Genomic DNA, 20,349 nt, shown 5'->3' with positions numbered 1-20,349 from the left:
GCAACAATGGCTGACAGTAAAATACTATGACATCATGCAACCCCAACGTGCCATACCATTCCGCAGCACCCCGCAAGCTGTGCTGTGGTATGACGCAACCTTTAAATGAGGACCCACGGACCCTGCTCGTTCAGAAAGGATGGGACCCGGACTTTATCTATTCTACACCATGCATGAGCTCATCGTCCCCAACCCGATAGCCATCTCACTCTTCTCGACGCATCTTGAAGTCTGCCAAACAGAGTGGGACAGGTTAACCTTGCGTCTTTGTCAGAGCTAAAGATGGTATGCAGGTCAGCCAGAGCTGCGTATCTATCGGCGGGGACGCTAGTAGTGTCTCGGTCTACCGGCCCATTGGGCGTTCCTGCAGAGGAGGCGTTACTCTGGCTCTGGGAGGAGGAAGTGAAGCATCCAGTTGGCACTACAGGATTTGGGGAAGTGGTCAAAATTAGCTAAATATCTAGCGCTAACTTGCTAGCGTTAACTAGGCCCCCGAGGCCGTGCTACCTGCGAGAGAGAGATGACAGAAAGGAGTCACGAGGGGCCTGGGGGTGGCTGTGTGTGTTCCTGACTGTGCAGCATAAATCTGTGAGGATGGATTGAACACTGTGTGCTACAGGAGGCAGGCAGCATCTACAGAGCACAGCAGTGTCATCTGTAATTTCCAACAGCGCCGTGCTTCATCTGACCTGAAATCAATGGAGAGGATCTGCATTATACTGTTGAGTAGTATAACAGTCAGATCTAAATGGGGTCAACGGTGGCAGACTTGAAATGAGCCCAACGGCAGTCATGCGCCTTAGTCTGACTGTCACAAGAGCCACACAGTGGCTTCAAGTGTGTTTGTAGGAAGATTGGTGTCTTTCTTAGCAATCGTCTCACACGGAAGGTTAGTTCAGCACAGAGACCGAGGTTAGGTCACGGTCTGAGGAAACAGCGGGAGAGTCGAGGTTAGGTCACGGTCTGAGGAAACAGCGGGGAGAGTCGAGGTTAGGTCACGGTCTGAGGAAACAGCGGGAGAGTCGAGGTTAGGTCACGGTCTGAGGAAACAGCGGGAGAGTCGAGGTTAGGTCACGGTCTGAGGAAACCGCGGGAGAGTCGAGGTTAGGTCACGGTCTGAGGAAACAGCGGGAGAGTCGAGGTTAGGTCACGGTCTGAGGAAACCGCGGGAGAGTCGAGGTTAGGTCACGGTCTGAGGAAACCGCGGGAGAGTCGAGGTTAGGTCACGGTCTGAGGAAACAGCGTGAGAGTCGAAGCATCATCACTTCACGGGGAGTGGTTTGAGGGAGGAACCTGACTGTTGCTATGGGAATGAGAAATACTGTCTACTCTCCTGTCTTAACAAATGAACACACCTACAGTGAATTACTGAACCACCTACACTGTTACAAGATCTTAGTACAATACACAGGTGGAGAAATCTTTCGATTTTTTATTAATAATCTCAAATCATTAAGAGGATTTTCTGCAGGATAAGAGTTCCAGAGCCCGAGGTAAAAGTTGCCCTTCTTTTCTTTCCTACACTGTTGGCTGCAGTTTAGACTGCATGATATCATGTTATTTTGCACCAATGGCCCTGTACTTCTGGATATGAACAGGTCAGCAAACAACGAACAGCATACAACACACACATCCACAGACAGGCACACACGCATCAATAGGAACAACCATAAGCATTGATATGGGAAAACCCCTAGAGCCTACCAGACAGACAGAGTGGGGAGAAAGGTGTTCGCTAGAGGCTGAGCCCAGTGAGAGGGAGAGAACTTACTGTGAGCACCTGCACCCGGGTGAGGTAGAGCAGTGCCAGCGGTGGCAAACTCACCCACACTGCGGCTGGATGAGAGGGGCGTGAACGCTGGCAGCCAAAACAGGATGGGGGTGGGGGGTGAGTACCAGAGAGACAGGGTGAAAAAAAAAATGAGAAAGAAATATAAACCAAAAAGGGGGGAAAAGTGTGAACGTCACCCAAAAGCAAAACCAAATCATAACAGAGAGAATGGAGTCGGTGTGAAAGCAGAAGCCAAGCAGTGTGGTGGTCAGTGTGAATGAGAGAAGGAGGAGCTTTTGAGAGAAAGTGGTGCATCTCCATAGTCTAAAGTGGTTTCCTCTCCTTGTCTCCTCATCTGCACAGATCTGAAAACATATAGGATAGGTGCAAACAGATTCTTTCAGATCAGTGTGGATGATGGAAAGGAGACAAGGAGAGGATGCCACTGTAGAGTGCTGCGATGCACCCAGAGAGCAGTGCTTTCCCATCCACCACTGCATAGATGTCATCTGCAGACAGTGTCCGGCAGAGGGCGGTGTGGTACATTCGAAACTAATTCCCTTGGGAGCCAGTGAGTAAGTGTGTGTGCCTTGAGCAGCCAGCTAGCAAATAGAGCCAATGAGAGTAAATTGTTGTCATTAATGCTAACTACAACACAGACAAAATGGACACAAACACATGACAAGTAGGAGTGAACTGATGCGAGTGTGTAACACAGAGACAGAAAGACAGAGCCTCTGGGAAAGGAGGAAGAGTGCCTAACAGTGACCTGTGTGAAAATGTGAGCGTGTGTGAGATAGAGACTGGCCATGAGAGGTGAATGGAGCATGCTCTACCTGTATGTGAGGTCTGGAAGGGGGCTTGGGGTGCCGAGGGGAAAGCACCCGATGGACCCGCGCTCCCAAACGCATCAAAGTTAGCAAAGTCTGCGTTTGCGTTCTGAGCAGCTGGAGGTTTGTACCAGGGTCAGACACATAAAATCAAAAAAGACAAACAAAACAGGACTCAATGAATGAGACGACTAATGGTCACATGACACAGGCAGCAACCCAAATGGCACTCTATTGCTTTAGGGCACTAATTTTGACCAGTGCTTTGGTCAAAAGTAGTGCACTAAATAGGGAATAGTGTGCCATTTGGACAGAAAATGACAGAAATGACACAGAGATATGGAACTAAACTAGATGGCTAATGACAGACTGGCACCAGATGACAATGACCATCCAAAAATGGATGTGATGATGATAGGTTCACATTCTCCTATAGAGCACTGCTCTGACCGAAGCTCATGTTCCCTTCTAGTGTGTGTGTCTGCCACTGTTCTGGTTCAATGTAAAACATATTTTAAATGAAGCACACAGTACATCCATTGATTCTACACACTCATCGTCATGACAATTCTGAATAATACAAATAATAAATCAACCAAAGCAGAGTTGGTAGAACGAATAATTTAATTGGATCTCTATAGATGTTTGAATGTATAATGTTTGGTTGGTAAGTGTAACAGTGTTCATTTGAAACCCCATTTTATTTCCTTGCCATGGTCATTCTATTCATGAGAATTCAATTACATTTCAATGTGATATCACAGTCGAGAAGAGCAACTTCAGTAGAATGTCGAATGTTAACAGGCACCAATGTTGACTTGGAACTCGACAACCACCTCAAGACTAGATGTCTGACTTGGCTCTGCTATCGAAGATTATAAATGGTTCACAAATTAACTTCAACACCCAGTAATTTCACCAGTTCATACCATGGACGGCACAGAGACGCATCTTCCTGCGAGAACTTCAAATTCCATCAATTGTAAGCATCAAATACTGTATTCTTACCATGATTTGGTTAATTTCTGTCTTTCCATTTGGCTTATTATGGAGTATTTCTCAAATTCCATGTAGATAAATGGAATTGGTTTTTATTGTTACTTTAGGCCAGGTCCTCCCGAGTGACTCATAGATCTGGCGTTTTGAGTTTTTGTACGTTCCAGTCCCTTAACATGGCCAGCTTCTGCTACCACAACCAGCACCTGCCTGAGCAGGAGAAACATCTGTTCTACAAGAACATGGGGAAACTGGAAGCCATTCTGGGGGTGTTGGGAGTGGGCTGCAGAGATGGGGAAACTGGAAGCCATTCTGTGGGTGTTGGGAGTGGGCTGCAGAGATGGGGAAACTGGAAGCCATTCTGGGGGTGTTGGGAGTGGGCTGCAGAGATGGGGAAACTGGAAGCCATTCTGGGGGTGTTGGGAGTGGGCTGCAGAGATGGGGAAACTGGAAGCCATTCTGGGGGTGTTGGGAGTGGGCTGCAGAGATGGGGAAACTGGAAGCCATTCTGGGGGTGTTGGGAGTGGGCTGCAGAGATGGGGAAACTGGAAGCCATTCTGGGGGTGTTGGGAGTGGGCTGCAGAGATGGGGAAACTGGAAGCCATTCTGTGGGTGTTGGGAGTGGGCTGCAGAGATGGGGAAACTGGAAGCCATTCTGTGGGTGTTGGGAGTGGGCTGCAGAGATGGGGAAACTGGAAGCCATTCTGTGGGTGTTGGGAGTGGGCTGCAGAGATGGGGAAACTGGAAGCCATTCTGGGAGTGTTGGGAGTGGGCTGCAGAGATGGGGAAACTGGAAGCCATTCTGGGGGTGTTGGGAGTGGGCTGCAGAGATGGGGAAACTGGAAGCCATTCTGGGGGTGTTGGGAGTGGGCTGCAGAGATGGGGAAACTGGAAGCCATTCTGGGGGTGTTGGGAGTGGGCTGCAGAGATGGGGAAACTGGAAGCCATTCTGGGGGTGTTGAGAGTGGGCTGCAGAGATGGGGAATCTGGAAGCCATTCTGGGGGTGTTGGGAGTGGGCTGCAGAGATGGGGAATCTGGAAGCCATTCTGGGGGTGTTGGGAGTGGGCTGCAGAGATGGGCTTCCTGTGACTGATTTATTTTGTTTAAGTAGTAGAAAATAGGATAGGAAAGGGTTGACAGGTATAGAACGTGTGATAAGTGTGTAGGTTATCGTCCATTTTCTATTTTAAAAAAAGGAATCATATTTCAAGTACCAAATTGTGATGTGTTTTTAGAGGGCGTGCGTGTGTCTTTCAGCCTCGTGTGGGCTGACCTTGGTGCAGCCTCTCTGCACAAAGGTAGAACTTTATGGCTCTTGGAGGACGAGAAAACGTTATCCTCTGAGCAAACAGCTTTACGTTGGCCTCAGTAACCAAGGAGACTGACCGCCCATAGCCCTATGAGAACTCTAGTATCTGGCGATGCTTTACATAGATCAGTGTGATGGACAACGAGGGGGTTAAAAACGTATCCAAAAACTTGGAAATCAACCAATCGCCATCATTAACAATGTAAAAATCAAATGATTTATTATTGAAATAGCCTGGGCAACCGAGAAAAACAGATTGGTACAATTTAAGGCCATGTGGCAAACCATAATGCAGGCACTAGGGAGGGGGGTGTGAACATGCGGGTCTGGGCAGAGGAGATGACGTCGTTGTTTGTGTGCAAGTTGTCATTCTTATGTGTATATTTGTATCGTAAGATGAAAAACAAAGTGTGGTAAGAAAATGTGAAGGTCCATACTCTTGAAATGAAGGAAATCGAAATGCCTCTAAAGTTTCTTCCACTACCATAAAACAGACTTTTGCTGAAGCAAAACACCCAAATACTCTTCAGGAAATTGACCTCGTTCTAATTCCATAACTATCATTGAGTATACGTATCATTGACCAATGGAGTCTAAGCACTAAGCAGTAGATGTAACCACTGTGCCAAGGGTTTTTCTAACACAAGGTGTAGTGACGGCTCCGGGGACCGGTGCAGCTCGTGCCACTCCTCCTCCTTACCTGGCTGACTGTTGAAATGTGCAAAGTTGGCAAAGTTGGCCGCCGAGCCTGCTGCAGTCTGAGAGTGGGGCGGCGCGGCGAAGATGTCTCCTCCCAGGTCGCTGAGGAGGTCAAACTTCTTGTCGTGGAACTGCTGCTGCTGGCTCAGCTGGAGGGCCTGGGCCACACGGCTCCCCACCGGAGACTAGAGAGACAACAGGGCTGTGTTCATTGGGGCATGCCGTAGCAAAACGCTTTGCAACAGAAATCAAAAATGGGCGTTTCTTATTGGACAGAAGTTTGGATGAAACCTCCCCGTTTCACTCCATTTCGTGCTAAATATGACCCAGTTAACTCACAGAGAGACGGACACTTCAACCATGCAGAAATAGTTCACCTGGATATCCGCACTTCACACAGGCCATCTTGTCGAAAGCAACTCAAAAAAATATGATGTTTTGCCTACTAGAGCCAGGAGGGTTTCCTGAACACATCTTTCCAGGAAAAACTCCCTGGGCCCTACTTCAGGTCAGGAAAAACGTTGTATGGCCTGTTATCAGCCAGCTGAGTAACCAGTGTGTCTTACTTGACTGGGCGTGTGCTTGTTGAGGTGCAAGGTGGGGGCCGACTCCCCCAGCAATGTTTTGAGGGGTCGGACCTCGGGGGTGCTGCTGGTGCTGCTGGCTGACGAGCCGGAGATGGAGGCGTGGACAGAAGCCACCACTTTGGCCTGCTCCGGGGGAACAAACCTAAATCACAACAACAACCATGTTCAATTGGTTACACAGCAACACAGGCTTTAATTGAAATGGACAAGTTTTCAATGATAGCATGCCGGTAAATGCCGCCAGCCGCCACGGTAAACAGGACTTTTGCCATCGCGTTTCCTACCGGATGTTGATTTGCACTGTTTGTTTACTGATATCATCATAGCAACGCATACCGTCGTTCCGCCACCCTCTTCCTTGCTTCCTTGTCCCGCTATGCTGACTGGTATGACGGTTGTGTGTAAATATTAGACTTTCCTTTTGGATTCAACTAATGCATAGTGACCCAGACATCATCCACCAAATACATCTGGGTTGTTACTGCTGCAAAGTGCCTTGCTGCTCCTTCTGACCAGAGCTCTATGGACTACAGCAGCCTCTCACCATCTCTTCTTCTCGTATTTCTCCTGAAGGAACTCCTTGACTTTCTGGGGTTCCCTGAAGTCTGGTATGGAGGTAGTTCTGTCGTCATAAAGCCCCAGCCATATCTGTTTGCATGACTAGAGAAGACAGACGAGAGAGAGGGGACGGACAGAGAGAGAGAGAGAGAGAGAGGGGACAGACAGAGAGAGAGAGAGGGGGGGGGGGCAGAGAGAGAGAGAACGGACAGAGAGAGCAGAAAAACATGTTTGGTGAAAAATGAAAGGCGAATAAAAGTCACATGCAAATCAGAAGATGTGGTTCATCACCTTTACAGAGGAAAAAGACAAACGTGAAAGAGAGAGAGAAAACCCTTCAACACCTCCAGGCCAAGACAGCTGCAGCAGAATGTAGCACATTCAGGGTCATTCCAGGGTCTCTTGGGAGCCCGGAAATGGAGCGATCTACAGACAACTTGCCAAGGGATAAGAGAGGTTACAGTATACATGGATATCTAGCATTTTACAATTAGATGCAGACAAACAACCGAATACATACTGAAACAGAGAGACAGACGGACAGGAGGAGAGGCAGAAGGAGATGCAGGAGGAGAGGCGAGAGACAAACCGAGCCTGAGCGAGAGGAGAAGAGGAGAGAGACAAACTGAGACCAAGAGAGAGGCCGAGACACCCCGAGAGAGACACCATTTATAAAAAGAGGACAGACAACAGCAAACAGGAAAGTCAAGGCTGAAGATAATGCATGTCCTCCAAGGCTTGTGTCGATGTTTCCAATAGGCCTAGAATATTCTTCTACATAAAGCACCTGACATACATAGCCTGCAGAACAGCAACAAGGACAAGCACAAGCTCAATTCTGTACCACTACCACATCATCTAGCAGAAGAGCATTACTCCAATTCAGAATCCTTGGCAGATTAAAGTGTGTGTGTATGTGTGTGTGTGTGTGTCAGGGACAACTAAATAAATAACCAGACACATGGAATGCATGAGTGAGCATCAGAGCACCATCTCCTGAAAGAGCTGCTCTGTGTCTGTTGTGCCGTGGCCACCCGGTCGGCAGGCCACCACGCTATTCTCAGAGAACACACAAATCACACTTTATAGGATTAGGGGAAATATCTGTGGAATGTCACCCAAAACCAAAAGGGGGAAAGGGTGAGGCCGGCCATATAGGATTCTGGAACACAACGTATGGATTTCCATGATCTGGGGTTAAAGTAAGTCTCAGGGCATTGATGACAAGGAGTCAGCCAGCCAGCCCTCAGACAGATTAAGAGCTCCCGAGTGGCGCAGTGGTCTAAGGCACTGCATCTCAGTGCAAGAGGCATCACTACAGTCCCTGATTCAAATCCAGGCTGTATCACATCAGACCATGATTGAGAGTCCCATAGGGCGGCGCACAATTGGCCCAGCATCGTCCGGGTTTGGCCGTCATTGTAAATAAGAACTGACTTGCCAAGTCAAATACAGGTTATTTTTTTATATTTTTTTTATCAAACAAAAAGAGGTGGACATCCGAATGGTGGCCTAGCTTGGAGGACAATGGAAGTTGAATAGAAACATAGGCTACTAGCCGGGTCCCAGATCTGTTTGTGTGCCTGGCCATCACAATGAGCATAGAAGTCAGCAAGAGAGCATAAACAGATCTGGGACCAGGCTTGAAAAACACTTCTTTATCATTATAAACCTATGTGTTTCTGCATTCTAGTCTCAATCGGGGTGCTAAGAACTGGAAGAGCTGGACAACAAAAACTAGCATTTCATTTTGGCCTGTTTGCTTCCCTTTGGCTCCTAGTGAATACAACCCAGGCAGACATCAGCCATGTTGACAACAGTCCTGGGAGGTCTGTGGGGCCCGGTCACAATGTTTGACCCTACCTCATTGCCGTGTTTCTGGAGAAACTCGATTTCCTGTTGCGTGAAGGTCGTCATGGAGATGGACTTCACTCTGTGGGGTGGGTTCAGCCCTCGCCTGAGGACAGGAGAGGGGGAGAGAAGAGAAGAAATAGGGAGGAAGATGGGAAAGGGGAGGAGTAATGAAAGAACAGGAAGATGGGAGAGGGGAGGGAGAGGAGGGGAGAGAAAGCAGGAAGGGGGTTCATTTAATTGTAAAGCATCACAGATTAAGAGCTCCCATTAGATAGGATCAGAAGATTCAGATCCCTGTACTGACAGCTCCTCAGACTGGCGCGATTAATTAGGAACGTGCTGAGTTCTGCTGGGCTTATGACTGCAGAATCTGGGACAACAGAGACATCACTAGAGAGGGGGAGAGAGAGAGAGAGCGCAATTTTTCCCTTGTATAGCCTAACACGGGTACTGAAACCCAGGTTGCCGTCACGACACACAAGACCGTGTTAGCTCACTGAGCTCAATCCTAAGGAACAGGTGTCTGAGGAACAGGTGAAACTGTACCCTGTGTCACTCGGGACACCTGAGCCTCAGCACTTGTTAGTAAGATCTGTCTCGTTAACATTTGCTCTAGACCACTAGTTTTCAACCTGTGGTCCGGGGTACTGCAGGTGGTCCGCAATTTTTGTAATATATATATATATATATATATTATAAAAGACAGTTGGGATTATTAATGGTATAATACACAATTTGACATTACTTTCACAATGCAAATTGTTTATAATAATAGGCCTGTTTACATTCACTGCTAAAATGGACTAAATTTGACAGCCAAGATATGATGTAAAAAGGAATCTGCGAATGGTGGTCCTCGCACACACACACTTTGCCTAAACAGTCTCCATGGAGACCCAAGAGCTCTAAAAGCTCTAGAGAACATGGGAGGGAGGGAGCAACGCTGTGTAAGACTAGACTAGGGCTGTTCTTCAATTATTCACTGCTCTTGCCTTTAGCCCTCTGTTGAAATTAGGGATGAGTGCCACCCAAATGGTAGAGCAGCTCATTGTATACCTATGGATCACCCATCCATCACCTTCCATCTTCAGTTCTATACAGCACTACTCACTCAACTGACTGACTGGAGCGGCACTCAGAGTTCCCTGGTCAAAAGTAGTGACACTAGACTGGGAATAGGGTGTCATTTGGTACACGGCCTGTGTATGGGGTTAAATTATCGCTACACTCGCATGAACATCTACTAACCATGTGTATGTGATAGAGGTCGACCGATTAATTAGGGCCGATTTCAAGTTTTTATAACAATCTGTATTTTTGGACACCAATTTGCAGAATTTTTTTTTTTTTTTCACCTTTATTTAACTAGGCAAGTCAGTTAAGATCATCTCAAATGATTGCCTCGCCTGGTTCACCAACTACTTCTCTGATAGAGTTCGGTGTGTCAAATCGGAGGGTCTGCTGTCCGGACCTCTGGCAGTCTCTATGGGGGTGCCACAGGGTTCAATTCTTGGACCGACTCTCTTCTCTGTATACATCAATGAGGTCGCTCTTGCTGCTGGTGAGTCCCTGATCCACCTCTACGCAGACGACACCATTCTGTATACTTCCGGCCCTTCTTTGGACACTGTGTTAACAACCCTCCAGGCAAGCTTCAATGCCATACAACTCTCCTTCCGTGGCCTCCAATTGCTCTTAAATACAAGTAAAACTAAATGCATGCTCTTCAACCGATCGCTACCTGCACCTACCCGCCTGTCCAACATCACTACTCTGGACGGCTCTGACTTAGAATACGTGGACAACTACAAATACTTAGGTGTCTGGTTAGACTGTAAACTCTCCTTCCAGACCCATATCAAACATCTCCAATCCAAAGTTAAATCTAGAATTGGCTTCCTATTTCACAACAAAGCATCCTTCATTCATGCTGCCAAACATACCCTTGTAAAACTGACCATCCTACCAATCCTCGACTTTGGCGATGTCATTTACAAAATAGCCTCCAATACCCTACTCAACAAATTGGATGCAGTCTATCACAGTGCAATCCGTTTTATCACCAAATCCCCATATACTACCCACCATTGCGACCTGTACGCTCTCGTTGGCTGGCCCTCGCTTCATACTCGTCACCAAACCCACTGGCTCCATGTCATCTACAAGACCCTGCTAGGTAAAGTCCCCCCTTATCTCAGCTCGCTGGTCACCATAGCATCTCCCACCTGTAGCACACGCTCCAGCAGGTATATCTCTCTAGTCACCCCCAAAACCAATTCTTTCTTTGGCCGCCTCTCCTTCCAGTTCTCTGCTGCCAATGACGGGAACGAACTACAAAAATCTCTGAAACTGGAAACACTGGAAGCAGCTCACAGATTACTGCACCTGTACATAGCCCACCTATAATTTAGCCCAAACAACTACCTCTTTCCCAACTGTATTTAATTTGAATTTATTTACTTATTTTGCTCCTTTGCACCCCATTATTTTTTATTTCTACTTTGCACATTCTTCCATTGCAAAACTACCATTCCAGTGTTTTACTTGCTATATTGTATTTACTTTGCCACCATGGCCTTTTTTGCCTTTACCTCCCTTCTCACCTCATTTGCTCACATTGTATATAGACTTGTTTCTACTGTATTATTGAATGTATGTTTGTTTTACTCCATGTGTAACTCTGTGTCGTTGTATCTGTCGAACTGCTTTGCTTTATCTTGACCAGGTCGCAAATGTAAATGAGAACTTGTTCTCAACTTGCCTACCTGGTTAAATAAAGGTAAAATAAAATAAAAAAATAAAAAAAGAACACATTCTTATTTTCAATGATGGCCTAGGAACGGTGGGTTAACGGACTTGTTCAGGGGCAGAACGATAGATTTCTTTACCTTGTCAGCTCGGGGATTCATTTTTGCAACCTTCCGGTAAGTAGTCCAACGCTCTGACCACCTGCCTTACATTGCACTCCACGAGGAGCCTGCGTGGCAGGCTGACTACCTGTTACGTGAGGGCAGCAAGAAGCCAAGGTAAGTTACTAGCTAGCATTAAACTTAACTTATAAAAACAATCATTCAATCATAATCACTAGTTAACTACACGTGGTTGATGATATTACTAGTTTAACTAGTGTGTCCTGCGTTGCATATAATCGATGCGGTGCCTGTTAATTTCTCATTGAATCACAGCCTACTTCGACAAACAGGTGATGATTTAACAAGCGCATTTGCGAAAAAAGCACTGTCGTTGCACCAATGTACCTAACCATAAACATCAATGCCTTTCTTTAAAATCAATACACAAGTATATATTTTTTAACCTGCATATTTAGTTAATAATGCCTGCTAACATGAATTTCTTATAACTAGGGAAATTGTGTCACTTCTCTTGCGTTCCGTGCAAGCAGTTTGGGCCGCCTGGCTCATTGCGAACTGTGTGAAGTCCATTTATTCCTAACAAAAGGCCGTAATTAATTTGCCAGAATTGTACATAATTATGACATAACATTGAAGGTTGTGCAATGTAACAGAAACATTTAGACTTAGGGTTGCCACCCGTTAGATGAAATACGGAACGGTTCTGTATTTCACTGAAAGAATAAAGGTTTTGTTTTCGAAATGATAGTTTCCGGATTCAACCATATTAATGACCAAAGGCTCGTATTTCTGTGTGTTATTATGTTATAATTAATTCTATGATTTGATATAGCAGTCTGACTGAGCGATGGTAGGCACCAGCAGGCTCGTAAGCATTCATTCAAACAGCACTTTTGTGCGTTTTTCCAGCAGCTCTTCACAATGCTTCAAGCATTGCGCTGTTTATGACTATCAAACTCCCGAGATTAGGCTGGTGTAACCGATGTGAAATGGCTAGCTAGTTAGCGGGGTGCACGCTAATAGCATTTCAAATGTCACTCGCTCTGAGACTTGGAGTGGTTGTTCCCCTTGTTCTGCATGGGTAACGCTGCTTCGGGGGTGGCTGTTGTCGATGTGTTCCTGGTTCGAGCCCAGGTAGGAGCGAGGAGAGGGACGGAAGCTATACTGTTACACTGGCAATACTAAAGTGCCTATAAGAACATCCAATAGTCAAAGGTATATGAAATACAAATCGTATAGAGAAATTGTTCTATAATTCCTACAACCTAAAACTTCTTACCTGGGAATATTGAAGACTCATGTTAAAAGGAACCACCAGCTTTCATATGTTCTCATGTTTTGAGCAAGGAACTTAAACGTTAGCTTTCTTACATAGCACATATTGCACTTTTACTTTCTTCTCCAACACTTTGTTTTTGCATTATTTAAACCAAATTGAACATGTTTCATTATTTATTTGAGGCTAAATTGATATATTATATTCAGTTAAAATAAGTGTTCATTCAGTATTGTTGTAATTGTCATTATTAAAAATATATATATATTGTAAATCGGTATTGGCTTTTTTTGGTCCTCCAATAATCGGTATCGGGGTTGAAATACCATAATCGGTCGACCTCTAGTATGTGACCAATAAAATGTTAATTGAATTACTGACCAATTACAGGGGTAGTTGTATATTCAGATCTACTATTGAGCTTTGGGGTGTATCCACTTTGTCACAAATAGAATGACTGACACATAAAGGTCTCACACTGAGATTACAGTCAACCTGTGTTACATACCAGACACCAAACGAAAGATAACAGACCAAAACGGGGAGGAACGAGTTTGAACTTGAGAAAAGCTTGTTTTCCGCTGCAAAGCATTTTGCTACGGTGTGAAGTGCACTAATGAATGAGACCCAGACCAATACATACATTCTATTCAGCCTGTCAGAAGCATCATTCCGACCATGTTCATGCTGGCACAAAATACAGCACACCCGACAGCGCAGTTGTGGTCACAAGTGCAGGGAACATTTGACTTTTCAACCTTCTCTCTCTAGCTAAGACCGGCCAGTTAGCCAACTATGAGGGCGAAGTGAGCGTTTGACTCTGTGTGTGTGTGTGTGTGTGTGTGTGTGTGTGTGTGTGTGTGTGTGTGTGGGGCATATGAAGGATCAGTTCACAGTCTCATGAGGAGGAAAGTAGGTCAGATACTGGGAGAGAGTTCCAAACCCCTCCAGCTCTGAAAAAGGATGGCATCACACCGCAATTGAACAATTCAGACACTTTGTACGTGGTTACAGTGAAACCCAGTTGATTTGCATACCCAGTGGTATTGTCAAACGTTGACACTATTCTCTCACTCTCACACAGTATGTGTAGAGAGAGCGGAAACACCCATCAGGGAAGCGCCTAGCATACGGACTCCTCCAGGATGAGAGACAGACAGAGATGGACAGAGGGGGACAGACCGACCGAGAGAGACAGACCGACAGGGGGACAGACCGAGAGATGGACAGACAGAGGGGGACAGACCGAGAGATGGACAGACAGAGGGGGACAGACCGAGAGATGGACAGACAGAGGGGGACAGACCGAGAGATGGACAGACAGAGGGGGACAGACCGAGAGATGGACAGACAGAGGGGGACAGACCGAGAGATGGACAGACAGAGGGGGACAGACCGAGAGATGGACAGACAGAGGGGGACAGACCGAGAGATGGACAGACAGAGGGGGACAGACCGAGAGATGGACAGACAGAGGGGGACAGACCGAGAGATGGACAGACAGAGGGGGACAGACCGAGAGATGGACAGACAGAGGGGGACAGACCGAGAGATGGACAGACAGAGGGGGACAGACCGAGAGATGGACAGACAGAGGGGGACAGACCGAGAGATGGACAGACAGAGGGGGACAGACCGAGAGATGGACAGACAGAGGGGGACAGACCGAGAGATGGACAGACAGAGGGGGACAGACCGAGAGATGGACAGACAGAGGGGGACAGACCGAGAGATGGACAGACAGAGGGGGACAGACCGAGAGATGGACAGACAGAGGGGGACAGACCGAGAGATGGACAGACAGAGGGGGACAGACCGAGAGATGGACAGACAGAGGGGGACAGACCGAGAGATGGACAGACAGAGGGGGACAGACCGAGAGATGGACAGACAGAGGGGGACAGACCGAGAGATGGACAGACAGAGGGGGACAGACAGAGGGGGACAGACAGAGGGGGACAGAGACAAACAGAGCGGGACAGAGGGACAGAGACAGAGGGGGACAGACCGAGAGGGACAGAGGGTGACAGACCGAGAGGGACAGAGAGCGCTGAACCCATATCACAGCAGAGGCCATCTATGCAGCATCCTCACCAGCCAACGCCTCTGTAGTACTCAGACACACACACTTCTAAGCCAAAGCCAACAGATGACCCTGTAGATGATAACATGGTGTCCGTCAGCACTGTTCAGCATTCATTCAATGCTTACAAGAACACAAGGGTCCGTCATCTTGATTCAGGTCACCATAAACTATGGTTGGGCTCTGGAGTTTTTACTAATCAAATTAACCAGAAAATTCAAATAGGTCTGAGGTTTTCCTGGTCAAGTCACATGGTCAGAAAAGAACTATGGTCGCTGAACTATGGTCAATGTGTCACTATAATAACTTCCTACTGTAAGGAAACCTCTACAACAAACATTGTGTTCCTCCTGGGGAAAGCCTCTCCACCTTCATATGGAATGTGTTTACACAGTAGATTCCAACCCCACCCATTAAACAAGCCACAGGCAAGGGAGGGGGGGTGCCCTGGCTCTGAACCCCTGACAAGTAGGCAAGCAGTTAGCTAACTGGCTAACTACTCAAATGAGTTAGACTAACTGACCTAGTTAACGACTCAAATCAGTTAGCCTAATTAATTGGCCTAGTTAACGACTCAAATGAGTTAGCCTAACTAACTGGCCTAGTTAACGACTCAAATGAGTTAGCCTAACTAACTGGCCTAGTTAACGACTCAAATGAGTTAGCCTAACTAACTGGCCTAGTTAACGACTCAAATCAATGACGAGAAGACAAGACCAAAAACCAACTATTAATCTCAAACCAAATCAAAAGGCATTAGGATCAACAGAAGTAAAAGAGAGTCCCATGAATGGGCATTGAAATAGTGAGGGGGGTCTTTAAGGTAGGTTCCTGTAGAAGGGAAGGGGTCAATAAAGAGACAGAGCTCAGGAGGATGGGTGTGAAACTGGTCACATTTCCCTCAGATTCCTCTTCAGGGTGTGGGAAGGACAGACATGCCAGCAGCACTAAGAGCTTTCCTATAAAAAATACAAACACACACATCCTTAAATTATAGGCCTAAACCAGGAGCTTGTAACACTATGATTAGTCTGTGACTGTATAAGTCGCCAAGCACAAATGAGTCTCAAAGAACACAATGGGGCAGTTTCTTAGACCCAGAATAAGCCTACTGCTGGACTAAAATGCTTCCTCAACACAGATTCCCCACTGAAAGTGTTTCCCAAGAAAAATACTTCTCTGGGTCAGGGAAATTGTCCCGCATACAGTCATTTGATGTCTCTCAGTCAGTGCTAACCTCCTCTACCCTTTCTGGGAACCAAAGTGAGAGAGCTGAAGTCAATTCGCAACTTCCTGCATTTTTCCACTTCCTGTTTAACTACCCTGCTTGCTGCTGATGTAGCGAAACAGGGCCAAAGGGCCATGCCACCACTTCCCCACACTAGAATCACACCAGGCTTCCTGCATACATACAGTACCAAGAGGCAGACAGCAAAGCAGTCCTTTTCCCTGAGTCCCACACGTCTCTCTAGCTCAGCAACATGGCAGTCGCTCAGTCCTGCCAAGAAAGATTTGCACAAGACTCAAGATTCACCGCATAAGTAAAATGGATCGCCTGATCAGCAGAAAGGAGGATAGGTCAGTGAGGTCATTGTTCTGCTGGGAAACCAAATATAATCCCGCCAGTACTAAAGATGACCACCTAGCTACTGTGTTATTACATTGGAACAAGGTATCGACCACTATCTAGACTACATATGAATAACCTATCTGATATGGCTAGCCTATAGGCCTACGTTTGTTAGGTAAAGTCTAGGTAGCATACACTTTACAGTTTGGCTACCATCTTCTTTTTTCACATTACACAGTCAGAGACAGTGTGAACCTCTTCAGAGGAGCCTGTGTGTCTGAGCTTAGAAAATAATTCCATTATCCCACATCAAAGTTTAATACTACAGCACCACAGGGAAATTCACAGTGGACTCCCTGCAGAACCATTACAGAGATGAGAGAGAAGGGCCAAACTCTGTCCATCTGCAATGATTATCACACCGTGTTCTCACAGTTGAAGTGCACCCCCCCACCCCTCCCCCTTAGCTGCCAAAACTAAGACATGAGAAACACTGCCCACCCAGATAGTAGCATTTAGGCTAGACCTCATGATGCAAATACACACTTAAAACTAATCCAGTGTGTGTCATAAGAGAAAGGGGTTGTGGTGCAGGAGAACAATTCTGACGGGGAAAACCCAACACGGAGACAGGTGCACCTTAAAACCAGACTGGGAAGCTGCCGAGTCAGTCTCAGTTCCCCTACCTCTTTACGGAGCTATGGAGGACTTAATAAGAGAGTCAGGGAGGGACACACACACACTTCACATTTTCTGTCTTTATTAAGCTAACCACTACCCTCTAATGGACCATGACAGGTTGACCTCAGTGAGGCATTGAGGGTAGGAAAGCTAAGCCCGGCGACTGGCGTCTCACTGGGCAGCATTGACGAAGTAACCAGGACATTACAATGAACAACTTATTGAATTAACAGGCAATGTGGTTGTGTTTCTTTCTGAACAAGGTTACACAAGTGTCTCCACAAAGGGCTCGGCAAACAGTGGGGGCCTGGGAGGGAGGGGGAGGAATGGCTACAGCAAATCTCATAGACAAACTGATAGTGAAAAATGGCTGAATGTACTGACTAGCACAACATGGGTGGTTTCAGGCCTAACTGTAAGAAAGAGTGAAAACTGAAATCCCCCAAAGACTCGAGAGGAAAGATGTTCTTCAAGTGAAAATGAAAAGATGAGCATAACTACATCATATAGATCTACTAAAGAATATTATAGGCTAGCAAACCAGGGAGGGCTGGGGTCATTTTCATCTCATTTGAATGTCTGTAGGAATTCCTTCAATGGCGAAAACAAGCTTGATGCTGTTGAAGACACCTGATGTTCTTCAACCTAGTTGCAAAGCAGCAAATTATTAAAGGGAAAGGGGATACCCAGTCAGTTGTACAACTGAATGCATTCAACTGAAATATGTCTTCTGCATTTAACCCAACCCCTCTGAATCAGAGGTGCGGGGGGCTGTCTTAATCAACATCCACGTCTTCGGCGCCCGGGAAACACTGGGTTAACTGCCTTGCTCAGGGGCAGAAAGACAGATTTTTACCTCGTTACCAATGACGCCCTCTGTTTGAGATATGTAACAGGTCATTCGTTACCATGCATTCAATCACCAGGCATTGCTGGCAGATTCTGAACAAACAAGGTCAGGTTGACATAAAGTAGCCGAGTGGCACATAAAAATCTAGAAAATTATCTTGTTTTATTTTCTGCCTGTGTGGTGTTATATCTTTTAAAATAAATTTCCTCAACAATATTTGACATTTAATTGAGATTGCATTATTTTGTTGCGGGTAGGAATGAGAAAAGCACAGCTTCGGTCCCACTAATCCTCAAATCCCAAACTATACAGATGCTTGGTTACACAAGCGTACAAGCCAGAGGTAGAGCATCAACCTTGCATCACAGAAATACTGTAATGTTAAATAGTCAAACGCCATTTTGCAATTGAGTTGCCCCTATGAACTGCATAGCTTGGTAGATGACACTTGTTTTAATATGGTCAACTTTGCCTGGCTTGATAGCTAGCTGGGTGGTCGACCAAAAAAAAGCTGTGTGGTGGGCAAAAAAAAAAACTCTAGCTAGCCACCCGAGGAGAAAAGTTAGCTGGCTCATAGACGTAACATAGTAAACAAAAATCTGGGACACTGAAATTAGTATGATATGTTACCTTTGTTATGGTTACATAAGATAGAAGGTTAATCTCCAGCAAAACAATATACTTTGGTATTTGTTTCACTCGTCCATTGTTGATATAGTCCCTAAATGTTTTGCATGTCACAATCAAGTTTTCAAGATATATATCCTTCAAAATCCAGAAATACAGCCAGTATTGATACATTTAGCCCCATATGATGCAAAACGCCTCATCCAGCTGTATGTCTGTGTGGGACTATATAAACAATGGACTAATGAAACAAATACCAAAGGATGGTTTTCGGGTGGAATTTTTATTTAAGTAGACTCAGCAATATGACTTAGATACAGGAAGTAAAACGCATAGTGGACGTTCGGCCAGTAACTGAAATGTTGCTAGATCGAATCCCCGAGCTGACAAGGTAAAAATCTGTCGTTCTGCCCCTGAACAAGGCAGTTTACCCACTGTTCCTAGGCTGTCAATGTAAATAAGAATGTGTTCCTAACTGACTTGCCAAGTTAAATAAAGGTTAAATAAATAAATAAAATATATATATATATAACAAAACAACTAAGAGCATTGAAGCATGAGGCTCAACTTCTCTGCTGTTTTGGTTCCCTGGCTACCTACATTTCTGTGTGTGTGTCTACATTTTTCAACTTTAGGCGCACATGTGCTCCTTGTAAAAAAGGTCAGTGTAAATCCCTGCATACGAAATGGAACATATACTAATTAGGTCTCCCGGATTTTCGTTCACTATGTTACATCTACTCCTGAGTCCAGGTTGCAGTGTGAAAACTACTGCAGCAGGTGACACGTTTTTAAAAATGATACTCATCTTGTCCACACATCTCAAACTCGCTTAACACACCCATCTCAGTCTGGCTTCTCGCCTAGATACCTTCACATGTAGCAGTTTACAATTTAGTTAGGTACAGTAGCTAACTAAACTGATTCACGCGTTAATTGATTTGATCCAGCTAACGTTAGCTTCTGTAGCTAACTACTGTACTGGTAAATTGCCGTTACAGTATGTGGCTAGTATTAGGCTACTAAACTCGCTGGTGGCTAAAATATGCTAACTGTATCTGGTTATTTAGCGAACTATCATATTCTTGTACTAGATAAAGACAGATTAACGAAATATATCTAAACGTTATTTAGCTAGCTATAGCTAGCACAGCAGACACCCAACCCACAAGACAATTTAAGCTCGAAGTGGAAAGAGACAGGGAGGAATGGATTATAGCTAACTACTTAGCTAACGGTTAGCTAGCAAGTAACTAGGTAGTTAGCATCCTGAATGCGGCCTGTCAACGCAGAATGAAAAGGTCACTCATCCAATCACATTTATACTTACAGTATGCCAGAGCAGGAGGTGCAGACGAAAGACCCCACCGTCATGTTGGCATAGGTTGGGCCGCGCTGATCGCAGTCAAAGCACTTTCTGTTAGGAGGCAAACTCGTCATTTCTCTCAGCATCTTCAGGTGTTTCTCCTCCTGCTTTCTTTTCGCACTCGCCGCCATGACTGGGACAGGTAGGGGAAGGACACAACACCAGGGAAGGATGGGGAATTGCAGGTAACGGGAAAAGCTTTTGCTGCTAAACGGGTACCTACTCTGAAAGGAAGAGTGGCTACTGTGACTGTCGGCTGAACAGGAGGCGTTGTAGTCAAGAGAGGAGAGTCACGCACTGCACGCTCCTGATTTCCATGGGTTTACCAGCGCCACCCAACGGATTGACGCTTATCATTTCATGTGGCCTAATTCCTGGCACTTTCCTTTTCATGATACCAAGAGGAAACACCCCTCTC

General features: G+C 45.9%; 1 protein-coding gene across 7 annotated transcripts in view; it reads right to left on the bottom strand.

Moving 5' to 3' along the window:
• The window catches only part of LOC109909037 (arf-GAP domain and FG repeat-containing protein 1), a 25,642-nt gene extending 5,293 nt beyond the window's left edge, over positions 1-20,349 (bottom strand). For 2 of the 7 annotated variants that reach the window (XR_004203975.1, XM_020507916.2), the window contains exons 1-7: positions 19,896-20,292; positions 8,615-8,708; positions 6,738-6,853; positions 6,173-6,335; positions 5,608-5,791; positions 2,608-2,718; positions 1,772-1,858 (exon numbers count right to left, since the gene is read on the bottom strand). Coding sequence is in view for 6 of the 7 variants with exons in the window: in XM_020507916.2 (XP_020363505.1) it covers positions 1,772-1,858; positions 2,608-2,718; positions 5,608-5,791; positions 6,173-6,335; positions 6,738-6,853; positions 8,615-8,708; positions 19,896-20,062 (922 nt within the window). In the remaining variant the exon portion in view is untranslated. Of the gene's footprint in view, positions 1-1,771; positions 1,859-2,607; positions 2,719-5,607; positions 5,792-6,172; positions 6,336-6,737; positions 6,854-8,614; positions 8,709-19,895 lie in introns of all 7 variants that reach the window. The other 5 variants (XM_020507918.2, XM_031795912.1, XM_031795911.1 and 2 more) reach the window with 5 other exon arrangements.

Source organism: Oncorhynchus kisutch, linkage group LG18 (assembly GCF_002021735.2).
Source record: "Oncorhynchus kisutch isolate 150728-3 linkage group LG18, Okis_V2, whole genome shotgun sequence".
In the NCBI taxonomy this organism is placed as follows: domain Eukaryota; kingdom Metazoa; phylum Chordata; class Actinopteri; order Salmoniformes; family Salmonidae; genus Oncorhynchus; species Oncorhynchus kisutch.
The sequence above is the reverse complement of the archived record's forward strand: the minus strand, read 5'-3'. Positions and strand labels throughout refer to the sequence as shown.